Source organism: Rhinatrema bivittatum, chromosome 2 (genome assembly GCF_901001135.1).
Source record: "Rhinatrema bivittatum chromosome 2, aRhiBiv1.1, whole genome shotgun sequence".
NCBI classification, from domain to species: Eukaryota; Metazoa; Chordata; class Amphibia; order Gymnophiona; family Rhinatrematidae; genus Rhinatrema; species Rhinatrema bivittatum.
The window spans coordinates 597324314-597343249 of NC_042616.1; the positions used below are offsets into that span (position 1 = coordinate 597324314).

An 18936-nucleotide genomic window follows, 5' to 3' on the forward strand; every position below is an offset into this window, starting at 1 on the left:
CAAGGAATTGCTAATGCTGTTCTTGGGCTGACAGCTCCTTAACTGCGCCGGGCCACACTCCAGCCTAAACATAGAAAAATAGAAACTTAGAACATGATGGCAGATAAAGGCCATAGAGCCCATCCAGTCTGCCCATCTACATCTCCCATTCAGCTCTATAGTCCCTTCCTCTCCCTAAGAGATCCTCTGTGCTTGTCCCATATTTTCCTGAATTCTGATTCATTCTTCATCTCCACCTTCACAGAGAGTCTCGTCCATGTGCCCACCAGCCTTTACGTACAAAAATATTTCCTTAGATTAGTCTTGATTACCTGCATGGGGAGTAACCTGCATGGAACAGCAGCTACTTCCCCTAACAGAAGGCATGGGGATTACTGCCCTTAACCAATTAACGTTCATGATTGTGATGCAGCTGCAACATCGCTCTCCGCTTCAATGGTGGGGGGAAAATGGAGAACAGGATTCAGCCAGTCAGCGCTGAGCCCTGATTTTTATGGTCCAGGGTACTGACACATGGACATTAGGGAAACGTGCAGGACTGCTTCTACGGCCTATTCCAAAAGCAAAGCATTTTCAAGCATCAGCATTGAATGAATTATCAGCAGGGCTGCTTACCCTCGTAAAATTGTTGTTAGCAGTAATTTTGTTATGGGTTTGACAGTGCTTGGTTTTGATTGTTAATATTACTTCCCTTAACATAAGGCTTGGGGCAGCAGTTACCACCCTTAACAGAAACGTGGGGTATCCTGCACGGAGTGGCAGTTACTACCATAAGAAGCTTGGATGGACCATTTAGATCTTAGTTTTCCCCATATGCTCTATGATGAAGACCACTGACCATTTTAGTAGCTGCCCTCTGGACTGTCTCTATTCCATTTATATTCTTTTGAAGGTTGAAGGTGGGGATCTCCAGAATTATATACTGTATTGCAAATGAGGTCTCACCAGAGACTTATAGAGAGGCACTATAAGGGGAGATACCAGTAGTGTAACACAGGGGATCGGTCCTCAGTCCAGTTCTTTTCCTCAGAGTGAACTCTGTTTACCACTATCCTTTGTCACCTCCGACTCGACCAGTTTCTAACCCAGTCAGTCCCTTCTTAGGGCGCTCAAAGTCACCTATGCAGGAGCATGTTGAAGGTCTTCCTGAAATCCAAGTACACTACATCTAGCGCTCTCTTCCAATCTCTGGTCATTCTTCCAACAAGCCCTACCTCTGGTAAATGCATGCTGCCTTGCTTGCAGATGGCACTAATCTCTCTGATTTTAGCAGCAATTCTGTCTTGTTGTTTTGAGACTCCTCCTTCCTTCCACTTTGTGACCAGGAAGCACCTCTGCCTGTCTCCAGTGCTTTGGAACCAATCCTGACTCTAAAGAAGCATCGACGAGGTCAGCCAGCGGCACTGCCAGGACATCTTTAATATCCTCGGACGGATCCTGTCTGGCCCCATTGCTTTATCTACTTGTAGTTTTGCTCCCACAGTCTTTTGACAATTATTCAGGGTTGTTGTCTATCTCCCTTCCATTCCTCTTTGTGACAGTTACCTGTGGTCCTCCTCCGGGCCCACTGAATAGAAATGTTTGATGAGCAGCTCTGCTTTTCCCTTGCCAGCCTCTCTTCTTCACCTTTGAATCTTACAATCCAATCACTAACATATCTAATAAAGTCTTTGCCACCCTCTTTTATGAATCAGCTATTTTTTTGTTCCACTTTCATCTTTGTTCTCCATGTCATGGCTATTTTCTCAGCTTTGTTTGGCTCCTCCACATGTTGCCTGTCTTTTTCCTTCTGTGATCCCTTGTAGTTTATAAACGCTAAACCTTTTTTGCCTTTTTTTTTTTTTTTTTTAAATCACAGTGGCTTTTTTTTTTTCCCCCTTTTATTTACTTTCCTAACAAAAAGGTTTGTTGCCCTTACAATACCTCCTTTCAGTTTTGCTCACTGCTCTTCTACTTCCCCTAGCTTATCCCATCCTGTTAATGACTCCTTGAGGTTACTCCCTCCTTCTTAACAAAGTTAGTTTTCCAGACATTCAGGACCTTCACCTTTGAATGAACCACCACTGCCTTTGCGCAAATACTTGTCCACATCATCCGGTGGTCACTGGATCTCAGGTGATTTTTCCCCTCCCCGACTTCAGAAATACTCCCCTCGTTCGGGAGCACACAGGTCCAGTATCGCTCCCTCACGTGTCTGTCCCATTACCAGTTGCTGGATCAGTTCTTCCCGCAGAGACTCCAGGATTTCCCTGCTTCTAGACGCACCACAGCTGGGATGTCCCAATCAACATCTGGCATTGAAATCCCCTAGCGATAGTGCCTCCTCTTTCATTGCAGTTTTGTGACTGTGTTCAGTGTGTTGTGTTCAGTGAAATCTCTATCCATTCCTTCTGCCTGTGAAAGAAGTCTGTATTATCACGCCAGTATAAATGGATGCTCCATTCTTTCTTTCCAGATTAACCCAGAGTGCTTCCTCCTTACTTCATCAACCCATCAGTTCTGTTGCTTTAATATTATTATTATATACAATGACATTCCTCCTCCTTTTCTTTCTGCCCTGTCCTTCCAAAATATATTATATCCTGGCATAACTATATCCCAGTCATGGTTCTCTTTGCACCATGTTTCTGTGTCCACCACCAAGTCCATCTCTCTGCTTCTAGATCTGTGAACCTCACTGCAGATCGTGGCATCAGCTGCCAAGGACGTGACCTCACTTCTAGTTCCTCTGCCATACTGCTTGTGATAACATTGAGCAGAACTAGCCCCACGACTGAGCTTTGTGCCTGCCTGCTCGCTTTATCCTGAATATGACAGTTTTCTTACTGTTCCAGGCACTATGCAAGTTGCCTGCAGTTCATGTGCCTTTTCTCTTCGAACACCCCCTCTGCAAAAGCCTTCTGGGTACTGCTCAGATGATTGAAATCCATGCATTGAACCACTGGGTCACACAGAACGACTTAAGAAATGCAAAAATAGGAGAAAATGGGGAAGAGGGATGCTTGAAAGGCATGTAAAAGTAATTTGTGGGTACAGAGTGTAACTGTACTTGGTGCTTGGCTTGCATTGGCGTCATTGACTACTGTTTTCAAACAAGCCCATTTCTATTGATTTGATTCACTTCATGCATGAGGACAATGGTCGTGGGAAATGAGCACTTCCATACAGAGTTAGCAGAAAAAAACAGATGAAAGTGTAATACGTCTGAGGGATGGAGAGATGTGAAATTGGTTTAAGCCTGCAGTCAGGCTATGCTTTTTTTTTTAATTTATTTTTTTAGTTGGCAACGTGTTTTTCCAAGAAAATATCACAACGAAAATAATATTAATAGCAGTAAATGGGCTGTATGCAGGGCAAAACCGGAAGGCGACTCAGCTAAGATACGGGGGCTCAATCAGGGGCCAATGTAATGTGCTGAGCGTTAAACTGTGGGCTGAAAGTTAGCGCACAGTTTCTTACCACACAAGCTAATTTTTTTTTAAGCTCCCAATGCAATGGTATGCTAGTGCATCAGGAGTTCAAAATACACGCAAATCAGAAAATGTGTGCAAAGAAAAGGCTTAGTGTACAGCAAAACAAGATGTATGCACATAAATCATACTTTATGCATGATTTATGCTTTATGTGCACAAAGCATGTTTTCTGCACATAAAATACAGACTACAGGTCCTGGCACTGGAGCTCTTTCTTCTGCCCATAGACTGACACAAGCATCGGAAACTTCTGGCCCAAGTAAAATATCCAGCGCCAGGCAGCTCTCTGCATGAAGGTGAAAGTGGTGCTGGAGGAGGGGATAATAGAAAATCCCTTCATTTGCATGGGCTTTCCATGCAAGGGCACTAGGCAGTGCGTGCAGTTCTCCACCCACAGTTTTGGTGTGCAAAACTCCTTGCTGCATCAGGAGTAAAGTTTGCAGCCTAAAACAACGTGTGCACAACTGGGGGTAAAACTGCATGATCTCCTGAGCGCCCTCCTTATTACATCGGGCCCTCAGACTCCAGCGCCAGCAGTGCTTACCCCCGTGCTCACGGTCACAGCCTAAGCACCCAGGAACATTTACAAGGCAGGAGCAAGGAAATCAGATGCAGCACAAATTCCTGCTTTCATTTAAGAGGCGCTCTTTGGATACTGATGTTGTTAAAGTTGGCTGGGAAAGCAGCCTCTTTTTTTTTTTATCCTTACTGAGCTAATAAGGAGGAAACCTAGAAATCTATCCCAGTGTACACAGCTTTGTATGGCAATCCACAATCTTTGGGAAACAAACCCCACCCAAACAATCCTTTTTATTTTTTTTAAATAGGTGAGGTAATATTTAACAGTGTGATCCAATTTGACCCTTGTTTTCAGCTGTAGTAAATCTGGAGCATTGTTTTTTGGTTTTTTTTTTTTTTTTTATTACCTACCTTTGTAAATCTCATTTAATTCAGTGGAGTTGGGATTTGCCTTCCACTTGCAAATCACAGTTACATCCAGGCAACAAAGCAAGTAGCGTCTTATCCTTCACTTATAAAGGCAGTGCGTTTTAGTGCTAGAGGACAGCTTTAATGCTAAGGCTGAGCCTTTGGCGTCCCTTTCAACCCTGCAAAGGAACCCCATTCTCTTTCTACAAACCCCCGTAATGAAACCCAAAACATTATGGGCTAAGGCTTTCTCCCATTCTCTGCCTATGGGGAGGAAAAAGCTGAGTGAAGCAGGCCAGCCACGTTAGGGGAAGAAATCCCACAGCCCTGGTCACACCATCCACTGCTTTCTCTTTTCTAGATGATGGAATTTAGTAGGAGCAGAGCCAGCTTAGATATAAATTCCAATGGCACTAAAGTCATGGTGCCATAAAGACATAATTATATTTCTAGTTTCTGCTGGAAGATGGGGATGCTGACATGGAGCGCCAGACAGCAAACTGCTATCAACCATCTTAATAGCTGGATTGTGAAAAATATAGAAACAAAAAATGTACAAACGGGGGAAAATAATCCTGAAAGGGTTAACTTCTGAGTTGTGCCACAGAAAATCTCCCTGGTGACTCTAGTTAGTCCCTGTTGTGGATGATTTCTTTTTCTTAGCATACTGCCAACAAACTTTTAGTGGGCACCTAGTAGTGACTTTCCAGTGGTAAAAAGTTATCTGGCGGGTATTTTCATCTGCCCTTCCTATTTAATTAGATTTTTTGGATTTTTTTAACCTGCTTTTTCAAATTATATTCAAAGTAGCTTAAAAGCATTTATAGAAATCAGGTACAGTAAGTCCCTGCTTACAGTCTAAGTGGGTATTGGAGGCAATAGGAGATAAAACGTCTTGCCCTTGGGTCCTGTGGGCAAAGTGGGCTTTGAGTTGCTCCTATGAATACTGAACTGTAAAAGGGATACTGCTTTGAAGAATTATTTTTGTTTGTTTATGCATTTATTCTCTGCTTTCAGCCTTCCTCGAGGCGGATTGGTCTGTCTTGTGCCAACTGTCACACCTCAACCACCACCCTGTGGCGCAGAAATGCAGAAGGGGAACCTGTCTGCAATGCCTGTGGGCTCTACATGAAACTGCATGGGGTAAGGATCTATTTTAAAACTTTCCAAAGTCACATTATACACTGTATAGGTGTGTATTCCTTCTAACAAATTAGAAAATGGCAACGATATTGTCTATTTAATCCTGTTTCGGTAAGGCTGCAAACTGAAAAAAAAAAAAAGACAACATTTTGTAAAAATTGGTATTTTGTGTTAGCACGCACTAACTTTATGTTAGCAAGCACTAACTCTAGTTAGTGCACGCTAACTGAAAAAGTTTCAATTGGGAGAGAGGTTCGTTAGCTAGAGGTATGATTCTGCATTCCTATTGGCTGTCTTCTTACTTGTTTGCATTGCCAAGGTTGCAAGATAGTGGTTGTGGGGGGATGGCCAGTGCCTGGTAAAAAATGTAAACAAACAAGTGATATAATAATACCATCAAATTCTAGTCAGCAAAAGCATGTAATGAAAATGCATATTTTGAATTTGCCAATTCTTTGTATTTTAGGAAGGGGGCCCTGGCACTATGGGATATGCTTACTTTTAATTCCCCTGGTGGGTTTCTAGGTGACTGGTGAGAGGGCGAGTGACTGTATATGGTGACAGGTGGGAGAGAGACTAGTGAGAGAGAGAGGCAGCCTGGTTTGTGTGTGGCGGGTGACTGGTGAGAGGAGGATATGACTGGGGTGACTGTATGGGATGACAGGTGGGAGACAGTGGCAGCCTGGTGTGTGTGTGTGGGGTGACTGTATGGGTGACAGGTCTCACCAGTCACCACCCCAACCATTCTCTCTTCTACCTGTCACCCTATACAGTCACCCCAATCACTTCAACTCTCACCAGTCACCTCACCATAAACATAGATACACACTAGGGGAATTAAAAGTATGCATATCCCAAAATATTTATTTATTTAGATTTATATTTTGCTTTTTGCACTTTTTACCAGGGCTCCTTTCCTAAACTACAAAAAAATTGGCGAATTCAAAATATGCCTTTGCATTATATGCTTTTACTTTTGCTGACTAGAGCTTGATGCTATGATTACATCACTTGTTTGTTTAATTTGTTACCAGGCACTGGTCATTCCCCCCACAAACACCACCTTGCAGCCTTGGCAACACAAGTAACTAAAGAGACGGCTAATGGGAATTCAGAACCATACCTCTAGCTAACGAACTGTTCCCCCAATTGACACTTTTTAACATAGTGCACACTAACCGAATATGTTACCAATAACTCTGATATTAGGGAAACCTGAAATAAACACCCCCAAACCAAATGAAATCAAGTAGATAATGACCCAAAATTAAAATGACATAAAAAAAAAGTGCACCCCTAATATACTGTATCTCAACAAAGTTGTTGGCAATAAATAAAATAGGATCCCCTGGCAGCAGAATCCAAAATTCCTCAATGTATCTTTGACTCTGGTTATTATTGCATATCTACCCTTTCTGTCAGTTAAAATAGTAATGAAAGAGAGATCTGGATGAATAAGATGAACAGGTTCAGATTTTTCAGGGTTTTTTTTTTTTTTTTGTATTTATCACTTTTTTCAGTTATCATTCTGGCTTGAACATGAATGTAATACATTCATTTTGTAAGTTGTCTTAAGCATGTTCAACACTGGATTCCTAAAAGGAAACTGTTCCCTGCATTATTTCAAAAGTGTGCATGGTGGGCAGTAATATATGCATTATGTTGACTAAAATTTGCACTTGGAAGATTGTTGGTTTTGAAATTCCATAAACGGCTTCCCTACAATTCTTCCAAACCCCTGCACACAACATTACCACCAGCTACCCCCATGCACACTACAATTGGTCTATCTGGACTATTATGTCATAAATGACACCGCACACAGCAGTGTCACTCTTCTGAACCTGGCTGCCCCCAGGGTTTCTGGAGAATTACAGAAGAATTACTAAATGACCATTTCCTAGCGTGTAGCCAGATGGACTCAGGACCAATGAATATAGTGCTCTTCTGCTAGCAGATGGGAGACGATTTCAAAGTTGATGTCACTCCAGATATACCCCTGCAGTAACCTTAGCTCCTCAGTATCTCTCAGTCTCCTAGCAGATGCGGACACTATCCCACATACTAGAATAGTGTTAAGAATTACAGCATAGAAGAAAGAAAAAGAAGATTTACCTTAAAGAAGATCGAGCCCCGCTTTCCTGTGGTGAAACCTAAGGGTTCCTCCCCCAGTTGAGAATTCCTGAGGTGATTTCCAATATCCTTCAGAGGTGTGCCTTGGTCCGGTAGCCGGTTTCCGGCGTGGTCTTAGCCCCAGAGTGGCTAAAAGCCAGCGGGTGCACAACCGAGTGCGGCGGTGAAGGTAAAGCCCTCTCCCCCCGCAGCTGGAGACTGTCCTGGTATTCAATCGGTAAGTGCCGAGACCAGGTAAGCAGAAAACTTTAAATTCAGGTCTCCGAGGCTTGGATTGTCGTACCGATTCGATTTCCTTTCCGGCGAGGTAAAAGGGAACACCGATCGGGTTGAGCAGCCCTGGTTGGGCTAGGCCCCGATCCGGTATAGGGATCCAAGTGGAGACCCTCGGGGGTGCCATCTTACGCGTGGGGGGGCATTGGCGCCATCTCCCTTCTCGACTGGCGGTCCGCACGGGGCAGGCCGGGCAACCGATGCACCTAACTTGTGCGCGTCCAGTACAGACACACACACAGCGGTGTGCTCAACTGAGTGCACACCACGTGCACAACCGAGCGCACACCGCACACATCTACATGCACAGCCGCGTTTACAATTACATGCGCGCATTGAAGCTAGACCGGCACCCAAGAAGGCCAGAAGGAATTCTCTGTGCACAGCCTGCCACATAAGAGCCGCGCAGCCTGAACTAGAGTCCTACCTGTGCCAGAATTGCAAGGAAGCACAGGGGGGAACCAAAGCCTGGTCCCTCACTATCTGGGGATGGGTCTGGAACTCCTATAGATGATAGTTCCCCAGATCTATGCATCTCTGAGATAGCCTCTCCACAAGAGGGCCCCTCAGGGGCTCCTACACAGACTCCCCCTGGGGTTAACATGGACCCAGGGTTCTTCTCCTGGTTAGAATTTTTCTAGGGGCTACAAGCCTTTGTTCAGGCGCAATCAGCCCCAGCTGCACCCCGGGCTCTTCCTCCTGGCCCTGCTTGGATGCCTCGGGACATGCCTCGCCTAACCAAGAATTTCCCTGACAGGGGCCCAGACACCTCAGACGATGATGGCGACTCCATGGAAGAAGGAGAAATTCCTCCAGGCCTGGATTCATATCAAACCATGCTTTGCTTCTTCCACAAGGATGAACTACCAGTCCTTGTTTCCCAGACTCTGAAGACTCTGGGTATACCAGGAACAGACCCGATGGCGGAACCAAAGAAGAACCTCATCCTGGTATCCCTTCATAAAGCCTCATGCTACTTCCCAATGATGGAAGCCATCCCGGAGGCCAGCTTTAAACGAGGTTGGGCCTTGGAAGCCCTATACCCTCTAGAAACATCGACCAAGGAATGCCTGTGTTTCCCGAAAGTGAACACCATGGTCTGTGCCGTCTCTAAGTGAACAATGATTCCCGTTGAGGGAGGGGCAGCATTGAAGGATACTCAGGATAGACGACTGGAATCCATCCTTAAGCAGGTCTTCAATGCAACAGCAATGACACTGCAGATTGCCTCTTGCTGTGCACTGGTGGCACGTTCCTGCTTGATCCTCTTGAGAGAGGCAAATACCTCCGGAACGTATACCGGTGAGACGATGGAACCTGCAGCAGCATTCCTGACGGACGCAAGCTCAGACCTGGTGCGTACCTCAGCCAGAGGCATAGCCTCGGTAGTGGCAGCCAGAAGACAACTATGGCTACAGAATTGGTCTTCTGATGCGAGATTTAAAGCGAATCTCACAAGGATGCCCTTTAAAGGATCCCTCTTGTTCGGAAGCGAATTGGAGAATTTAGCCAGCAAGTGGGGTGAATCCCCAGTGCCTCGGCTACCGGAAGATAGGAATAAAAGATCTCAGCATCCCTCTCCCAGAAGAACCAAGGGCAGAGGCTCACAATGCTTTAGACCCTACAGGAACTCACAGTTCCAGGCACCTCGCCCCTTTGGAAGGCCCCAGCCCTTTCTGAACCGACGGACCAAGAAAGGGGCAGGCCCGGGGGAAGGCTCCAGCCATGCTCCACAATGAGAATGGGCTGACCCATCCACAGGAAGAGGAAATAGGGGGTCGACTTGCCCTCTTCTACCAAAAATGGGTCGAGATCACGTCGGACAAATGGGTATTAAACATCATTCCAGAAGGTTACTCTCTGGAGTTTCGCAGCATCCCTCGAGACAAATTTATGATGTCACCCTGTCACTCCCATACCAAGAGACTGGCAGTGGAAGCCACCCTGACAAGACTACTCAGTCTGAAGGCAATAACTCCGGTTCCCATGCCTCAGCAAAATAAGGGGGCTATTCCATCTATTTTATTGTTCCCAAGAAGGAAGGATCATTCTGAGCCATCTTGGATCTCAAGAACGTCAACCGTCATTTGCAGATACTACACTTCTGCATGGAGACTCTTCGATCAGTCATAATGTCAGTACAACCAGGAGAGTTTCTGACCTCTCTGGACCTGTCCGAAGCCTACCTTCACATCTCAGTCCATCAAGATCACCAGCATATTCTACGCTTTGCGATACTGGGTCACCATTACCAGTTCCGAACACTACCTTTCGGCCTAGTGACCACCCCCAGAGCATTCACCAAAATTATGTTGGTCATTTATTATTATTTATTTATTTAGAACTTTTATATACCGGCATTAGTATGCAAACATCATGCCGGTTTACATCATAACTAACAGACTGAAAATACAATTAACAGGGCAGGGTAAAAACAGGGCGCATAAATACAAGTGCAGACAGTAAGGAGGAAGAGAGAAAACATCAACTTTGAACGGTGACAGGAAGGCTAAACGAGAGTCTATATACAATTTAAGTACTACTTACAGGATTAAAGGAGAGGAAGAAGATGGAGTCAGTTAGTCATGGCAGCAATACTGAGGAAGGAAGGGATCTTGGTACACCCTTACCTGGACAACTAGATGCTCAGGGCAAAGTCTTCGGAAGAGAGCCGACAAGTGACCAGCAGAGTCAAAAGCCTACTGCAGGAACTCGGTTGGGTCGTGAACACGATGGGCAAGGGCCCATATGCGATCGCTCCTGCACTCCTTACTGTCACGGTGGAACCCACTGTCCCAGGACTAATCAATTCAACTCCCAACTACCAGCAGAGGTATGTTCTCAGCTCCAGTGGTGGCTACAGGAGGAGCACCTAAGCAGAGGAGTAAGCCTATCCCCACCCAACTGGACCTTGATCACCACGGACATGAGCCTACAAGGGTGGGGAGCCCACTGACAGGAACTGATGCCCCAGGGACAATGGAACAAGGAAGAAGCGAAATGGAACATAAACCACCTGGAAGTTCGAGCAGTCAGACTAGCATGCCTGCAATTCAGCCACAGACTCCAAGGCAAAGTGATTCAAGTAATGTCAGACAACACAACAACTGTCACTTACATCAACCACCAAGGAGGAACCAGGAGCCAGCAGGTGTCTCTTGAGATAGATCCCCTCATGGCATGGACGGAGATAAACCTATAAGGAATCTCGGCCTCCCACATTGCAAGAAAAGACAAGGTCTCAGCAAACTTCCTCACAAGAGAGAGCCTGGACCCGGGGGAATGGATGCTGTTGACCACAGCCTTCTAACTGATAGCACATTGCTGGAGCCTTCCAGCCATGGACCTACTGGCCACCCGTCTCAGTGCCCAAGTTCCCAGGTTCTTCTGCCGTAGGCAGAAGCTACACACCCAAGGAATTGACTCTCTCGTCCAGACTTGGCCAAAGGAAGCCTTCCCCCCATGGCAACTATTGGTCACAGTTATCCGCAAGATAGAACATTACAGGGGAATAGTTGTACTAGTGGCCCCGGATTGGCCAAGACAACCCTGGTATGCAGACATGCAAAGACTCCTTGCGGGGAATCCTCTGTGCCTACCTCCACACAGGGACCTTCTCCGACAGGGCCCGATTTTCCACGAAGATCCGGCTCAATTCTCTCTTACGGTCTGGCACTTGAGAGGACTCGCCTGAAGAAGCGTGGTTACTCAAAGGCAGTGATTGACACCCTACTCCGAGCATGCAAATTCTCCATATCCCTGTCTTATATATGGATCTGGAGATTATTCAAAGCCTGCTGTGAGGACTGCGGGATACTCCTGTGGACAGCCAAGGTTCCTATGATTCTGGAATTCCTACAGGATGGTATGAAGAAGGGGTTGTCACTCAACTCCCTCAAGGTCCAAGTAGCCACACTGTCCTGCTTCAGGGCCGAAGTGGACAGTATCCGGCTATCAACCTATCCGGATTTGACCCGCTTCCTGAAAGGTGTTAAACAACTCCGACCACCCCTGAAGTGGACGGTGCCTCTATGGAATCTCAATCTAGTATTGGACTTCCTAGCTGGGGATTCCTTCAGACCAACGCCTTGTAACATTGAAGACTATATTCCTGGTGGCAATATTTTCAGCTCGTCGCATCTCCAAACTACAGGCACTATCCTGTCGGAAACCATTCCTTAGGTTCACTCCTGGAAACATACAGCTGCGCACCGTCCCCTCCTTTCTACCGAAAGTGGTTTCCTAGTTTCACTTGAACCAAATCATCACTCTACCATCTCCGGATGGACATAAGGACTCAGTAGACTCACGCCTTATTTGCCATCTAAATGTTGGCAGACTCCTAGTATGGTACCTGCAATTATCGGAACCGGTGCGCAAAACGGACCGCTTGTTCATCCTTCACAGCAGGAAGAAACAAGGAGAAGCAGCCTCGTGGGCAACCATAGCCCACTGGATCAAGGAAGTAATCAAGGCAGCCTACAATCAAGGCAGCCTACATAGAGGCAGGGAAGCCCTTACCACTACAGGTTAAGGCTCATTCTACGAGGGCTCAGGCAGTTTCTTGGGCAGAAACAAAGCTACTGTCGCTCACCGAGATCTGTCAGTGCTCCTCCATGCACACCTTCTCCAGGTTCTACCACCTGGATGTTCAAGCCCAAGAAGACGCAGCCTTCGCAAGGGCAGTATTAAGTGGGCCACGGGCAGCCTCCTGTCCTGTCCGGGAGTAGCTTTTGTACATCCCATTGGTCCTGAGTCCATCTGGCTACACGCTAGGAAATGGAGAAATTACTTACCTGATAATTTTGTTTTCCTTAGTGTAGACAGATGGATTCAGCATCCCGCCCATGGCTGCCCCAGAAAAGGAGAACCTCAGATAGCAAACTTCAAGACTAAGCAAATACGGGTAAGCCACGGCCTACCCCTATTTCAAGACACCCACAGTTTGTCCAATGTCGACGTTAATTTGTTGAGTGCACTGGCGGTCTCCAGTTTGGAAATTTAGTTAAACCAGTTTCAGTTTGAATCAAGTTTATTGAAGTTATTTAAGCAAAGATATATCCACAATGGCTTTTTGAAGAGAATACTGAGGAGCTAAGGTTTACTGCAGGGGTATATCTAGAGTGACGTTAGCTTTGAAATCTGACTCCGTCTCCCATCTTCTAGCAGAAGAGCACTATACCCATTGGTCCTGAGTCCATCTGTCTACACTAAGGAAAACGAAATTATCAGGTAAGTAATTTCTCTATTGGATAAAACCTAATTAATTGCTAAAATGTGATTATTACTTGTCAAATGGCCATTTGAAACATGAGTCTGTGCGAGGAAGGTGCAGTTTTCTCCTCAGTTTGCAGATTTCAGGGTTTAGGCTGTATTTAAACAGATAGGAGGGTTAAAAGGTTGGAACCTGATGACAGATGCTGCCTTAAGACGTTTAATCAAACCCAAGATAGGGCTCAGAGTTAATTTGCAGGGGCAAAGAAGCCCTGAAGTAAAACATTGGAGGGTTGCATCTCCGACAATGCATCATTCTAGTTAAGGCAAGCACTTTGATTAGCCACTGTGAGGACAACTGACTGTGTAAAATGTTAAGTGTGCCAAATTTAGAGCTGGATTTCACCTTTAATGCTGATGGGTCCTTTCTGCTAAAAAAAAAAAAAAAGCAGCAAATAAAGTGGCTGCTGTGTCTAGTGGAGGGCTGCTGACTCTTTAAAGCAACCCTTCAGTAACGCATACTTGAAGGTCAGCCAGGCAGAAGTGCTGTAGCCTATAAGGCATTAGGAGGTGAAAACAATTTCAGACAAACACAGGAATTCGGAGTTCCCGTCCCAGCAACACAGGGGAATAGGAGACCCTATCGGGCTTGTCCCAAGTCTCTGCTCTCCCCAGGCTGCTGACTGCCTACTTCAGGAAAGACTTTTAGGGCACATTTCTTTAAAATCTCCTACAGCTCTCTTGAATTGTGGTTCTTCTTTATGTCCACTAATACAATACGGTATCGGTGAAGGTGAACATGTACTGCCATGGGACTGTGGCTCATGGTGCCAGCACCCACTCCAAAATAGTACAGTGGGTAATGTGTGGCAGTTGGCTTAGTTTTCTAATCAGGATTAAAGCCTCCTCTGCAGAGAGTCTCTAGACCTTGGGAAAAAAATGCATGCTTTATTTCAAACAGAATTAACTTAAAAAACTGCACACTAGCTATCATAAATCTTGGAAAACAAGGATCTTTTATTCCCTCTCTTCTCTCTTACCCCCCTTGTCTGGATGACTGCCCCATGATAGGATCTCCTTGCTGACGGAGGGCATGGGCGTAAGGCTGTACCCAGAGCTGATCTCCTGTCCTCTGTCATTTCTTCCCTTCCTAAGCACCACCCCCCCCCCACCCCATGTCCAAATGCTGACAGTCTCCAGCCTGGATTTCCTGTAGCGTGGCCGGGTCACCAGAGACATTGCAGAGATTTGTTTCTAAGTCAAGGCAATTGTACTTTTTCTACATTAATAGCTTCTTTGTAAGTAGCTGGCAAACAGCAATGGCTTTAGCAGGAGGTTTCCAAGTCATAATATTGGTTAGGGAGTTCTTAAGTTACTTTGAAGATTGCTTAATCAGGAACGTGAGCAAACCACTTGACATAAGGTGAACATCTTGTTGCAGGTGCCGAGGCCCCTCGCCATGAAAAAAGAGGGGATACAAACCAGGAAGCGAAAACCAAAAAACATGAATAAATCCAAGGCATCCTCCGGTAAATGAAACGCACATACAGGAACGCAGCTCCTTACATGACGCTTGCCAAAACCGAAGGCTTTGCTTCTCATCGCCTTTACTTTTGTTCCAGGTAACAACAATAATCCAGTTACTATGACTCCGACTTCCACGTCTTCTGCAAACTCTGATGACTGCATCAAGAGTGCCTCTCCGAACAGACAAACTGTGTCCTCCTCCGGGGTAGGCACTGACATGATATCTTCTAAGTACATCAAAGGATGTTATCCTAGCTATTATCTTATCGAGCAGTACAGTAATCTAAACAAAGCTTTGTTTTAGTGTCCTGGTGGCCTGCTTCTTGAAGGAAGTTACATATAAAAGTAAACATGAAAGGATGGCAGGCTTATAGGCACTTTGCAGACCTCTTAATTACAACCAATATAGTTAACTCCAGAAAGGCAGTCAAAAAGACTTTTCTTCCAGGTTTGCACTCAAACTACATTCTTCCACCTCTACCCCTGCCAATAATTTTTATTCATACTCACCTATCCCGAGATCCAATAGCAGTATTGCTCCTGGAGAAAACGGCAATCTTAGTAAACTGAAATCAAAAGGGGGTGTAGCACCCGAGGTTTCCAGACCCCCACAGATCTCTTGTGCACTACTGCATCTCTTGCTGTGGCTAGTTTTTTTTTTGTTTTGTGGTATACCAGATGGGGAGGAGTTAAGAGGCCATCCTTGGGGCATACGGTGGAAGAACAGCAGAGAAAGAGGCGTGGGCTTGCGGCCTGACATGGGACCACCACCATCACGCGGGCCAGAGATCGGCAGTAGTGGCGTTCTCTTGTGGAAGCCCTTGTATACCGTTTGAGCTCAAAGAGGGCTGAATAAATGAGTGAACAAAGATAGTCGAATAAGAGGAGTCACACTCCACTCGTGTATTCCTCTCCCTTGAAATTAACTTTCAGCCAGAAGGTTTGTCTCAGTTCATCATATTCAATCTTCGGTGGGCATTAGCTCACTGCAGAGTCCCACTGGTGGCTGACACTAGCAGGACATCCTTCAGGGGTGGCAGAGAGCGAAAGAGAGAGACACAGGCACAACATCTAATGGATAAAGAAAGCCAGGAACAGAACTAAATTTCTGTTTACTAGTACCAGCATTGCACTCAGCAGAAGTCACTGTTATGGCATAATTGTCCCCTCTGTCATATGGACACACAGTAATCTGACGGTAGTGTCTCCTGACATACAGGTCGATACTCTAAGGCTGCGGTAGAAAGAGTGCGGCATTGCCAGGCGCACCCTCGTTCCCCGCACGCACAGTTCTCTTCACCTAGCGCTCGATACTCTCTTCTAATTGCATGCAAATGCATGCCGCAGCTGCGAAGCCTTAGGCAAGCGTTAGGCCCGCGCAACCCATTTTACTGTATAGAGCGCCTATACAGTATCCTGGGTTCGCGGGCCTAACGCTTCACGGCCGCGCTGGTATCTGTCATTTCAAATGACATTTGAAATGACAGGTACCAGGAAGTGGACAGTTATGTTCCCCGATGCTCGGCAAACTTTCCCCCAGCCCCCACTCACCTGCCCTGGCCTCGTCCGGTCTCCGGTGCAGCCCCAGTCTGTCTCCTCCTCCCGAGGCAAAAAAAAAACCCGAAAAAGTAGCAAGGCTCGGGCCTGCTACGGTAGTCCCTTCTCCCTTCTCCCCTCCTCCCGATTTCGGTGCTCAAGGCGGCCGGGTGGGCGTGCATTCATCTAGGCAGAGGGAGCCCGCGGCGAAAGCGGCCTCCGGCTCCCTCTGCCTGGATGAATGCACGGCCCCCGCCGGCAGTAAATGAATGCCCGTGCGATTACGGCGCTCAAGGCGGCCGGGTGGGCGTGCATTCATCCAGGCAGAGGGAGCCGGCGGCGAAAGCGGCCGGCTCCCTCTGCCTGGATGAATGCACGGCCCCCGCCGGCAGTGAATGAATGCCCGTGCGATTTCGGCGCTCATGCCTTGAGCGCCGAAATCGCAAGGGCATTGTTTCTGTTTATCCCAGTCTAATCGGTTGCCCATTCAGGAGCCAAAGTTATTTTCATTATGACTAGGGTTCAGTGGTCTTTTTCTGATTTAAAAAAAAAAAAAGGCTGGAGATCAACTTATTTGTTAGAAAGAGGTTTTCCTATAAGGAATTTGATGCATGAATGAATGCCCGTGCGATTTCGGCGCTCAAGGCATGAGCGCCGAATCGCACGGGCATTCATTCACTGCCGGCGGGGGCCGTGCATTCATCCAGGCAGAGGGAGCCGGAGGCCGCTTTCGCCGCCGGCTCCCTCTGCCTGGATGAATGCACGCCCACCCGGCCGCCTTGAGCACCGAAATCGGGAGGAGGGGAGAAGGGAGAAGGGACTACCGTAGCAGGCCCGAGCCTTGCTACTTTTTCGGTTTTTTGGTTTTTTTTTGCTTCGGGAGGAGGGGACAGGACTGGGGCTGCACCGGAGACCGGACGGGGCCTTGAGCGCCGAAATCGCCCCCATTTTTTACACTTTATTCCCGTTTTAATTTTCTAACACCACACTAACACCAAGTAGAGGGTGGCGGTAAACTAACAGGTTAAGGACGCGGCAAAATAGCGGGTTACAAAGGAGATAATCTGAGCGCGCGTCACAGTATCGGAGGGGAATAGCTAATTCCTTCATTATACAGCTAATTCATTCATTTACATATCATATACATGCTGCGTGCGGAAAGGGTTATGCGTCTGTTTTAAGAAGCGCTAAGGACGCGTGAAACTGGAGACTGTATTGCTGGATCGCCTTACGCATCCGAATTGTGCGCTCCCAGCTCGTTACAGACGGGAAATCCTCAACCGCACGTTACAGTATCGACCTGATAGCCATTATCACCTCAGCAAAAACAATCGGAGCCCAGCTGGATTTTCCTTTTCCTATTCCTTTAATGGTAAAATGCAGGGGCTTTCATTAATTCTTAGCATGTATCAATGCCCTCCAAGTCAAATTCTTTTCAGCTACTTCATTGCTGAAATATGCAATTTTTATTTTTTTTTATCACAGTTAGGAAAAGGAAAAAGAAAAAGAACTTTTTGGAATTCTTTTTCCCTTGACTCTGTAATTAGAAATAATATTTGACTCTCTTGTAAATGAAGGTTGAACTCTTGTAGTGAAGCCTGGCAGATACAGTACTACAGTCTAAAGCAGCCCCTGCATATAATATTCTTACAAGCCATTTGAAGGCCTTTTATGTTAAAACAATTTTTATTAGGTTTTCAATCGACAACACAAAAACATCTGATTGTTCCTATTTACTTGGATAGGGCTCAGAGTGTTACCCTTCCGAGTTCAATGTGAATTTTGTGTTGTCGATTGAAAGCCTTTTAAATGTGTTCCATGATGTTCAAAGAGGATTCATTTTGTTTTTAAGGTCAATCAACATTAACCAATAGTCAAAAGGTTCTTTTTTTTCCTTTTCTGTCTCGCAGTCCCTTGTGCAGCAGGTGCCTGACAGCACCTCTCAGTTTATCTTGTGTAACTTTTTTTTTTTTTGCATTTTAGTTTTGTGCTTTGTAGCTGTGCTCTCCTGAGCAGAGTGCTGATGCTGACATCAGCCACAGCCTGTGAAAGATGTGTTTAGGCATTAATGAGGTCAACACTCTGAAGCCATCAACCATACAATCTAAAAAAAATAAATTGGAAATCTTAATAAATTGTTGCATCCGAGGTACCTGCTTCACATTTTCCCACCAGATGGAAAGAAATTCTATCAGATGTTAATATTCACCTTTTGTTGTTTGTTTTGGCTTGCTCCTTTTGGTTTCCAGTTGAAGCAACTGGCCTTTATCAGGGAAATTATGTCATGAGCAAGGCCGGAAAGGTCCCAGGTGTCAGGTCACCCGGGACTCTAAAATTTGAGGCCTGGTACCTGACGTTTCTGCAAGACTGATAGGAGCTGCCCTTCAGAGTGTCCTTGGGGTGGGATATGAATATGGCGACCAGCCTGGATAAGGGAGCCCACAACAGCCCCGGTAATCCCACCCCTGGCACTATAATTTCCTGTCACTTTGGGGGTAGAGCTAAACATGTCAGCATTCTGGGACCTTGCTGTGGCTGATTTGGGCCCAGGGGAAAGAAGTGGCAAGGCTAGAAAGAGACCTGAGAGAGGGAGGAAATAGGGAAAGTAGAGAACAAAAGTAAGAAAAATTGTAAAAGAAGCAAAAAAAAAGAAGAAAAGCAAAAATGAAATCAGTCAAAACCAAGAAAATAACAGAAAAAATATTTTTTT

The 18936-nt window shown here is 46.0% G+C and overlaps 1 protein-coding gene across 5 annotated transcripts in view; it reads left to right on the top strand.

Annotated features, from left to right (window-relative positions):
- Positions 1–18936, top strand: part of GATA6 (GATA binding protein 6) — a 61413-nt gene that overhangs the window by 18454 nt on the left and 24023 nt on the right. For all 5 annotated transcript variants that reach the window (XM_029591116.1, XM_029591117.1, XM_029591115.1 and 2 more), the window contains 3 exons: positions 5418–5543; positions 14605–14692; positions 14786–14895. In XM_029591116.1, coding sequence (XP_029446976.1) covers positions 5418–5543; positions 14605–14692; positions 14786–14895 — 324 coding nt within the window. The remainder of the gene's footprint in view (positions 1–5417; positions 5544–14604; positions 14693–14785; positions 14896–18936) is intronic.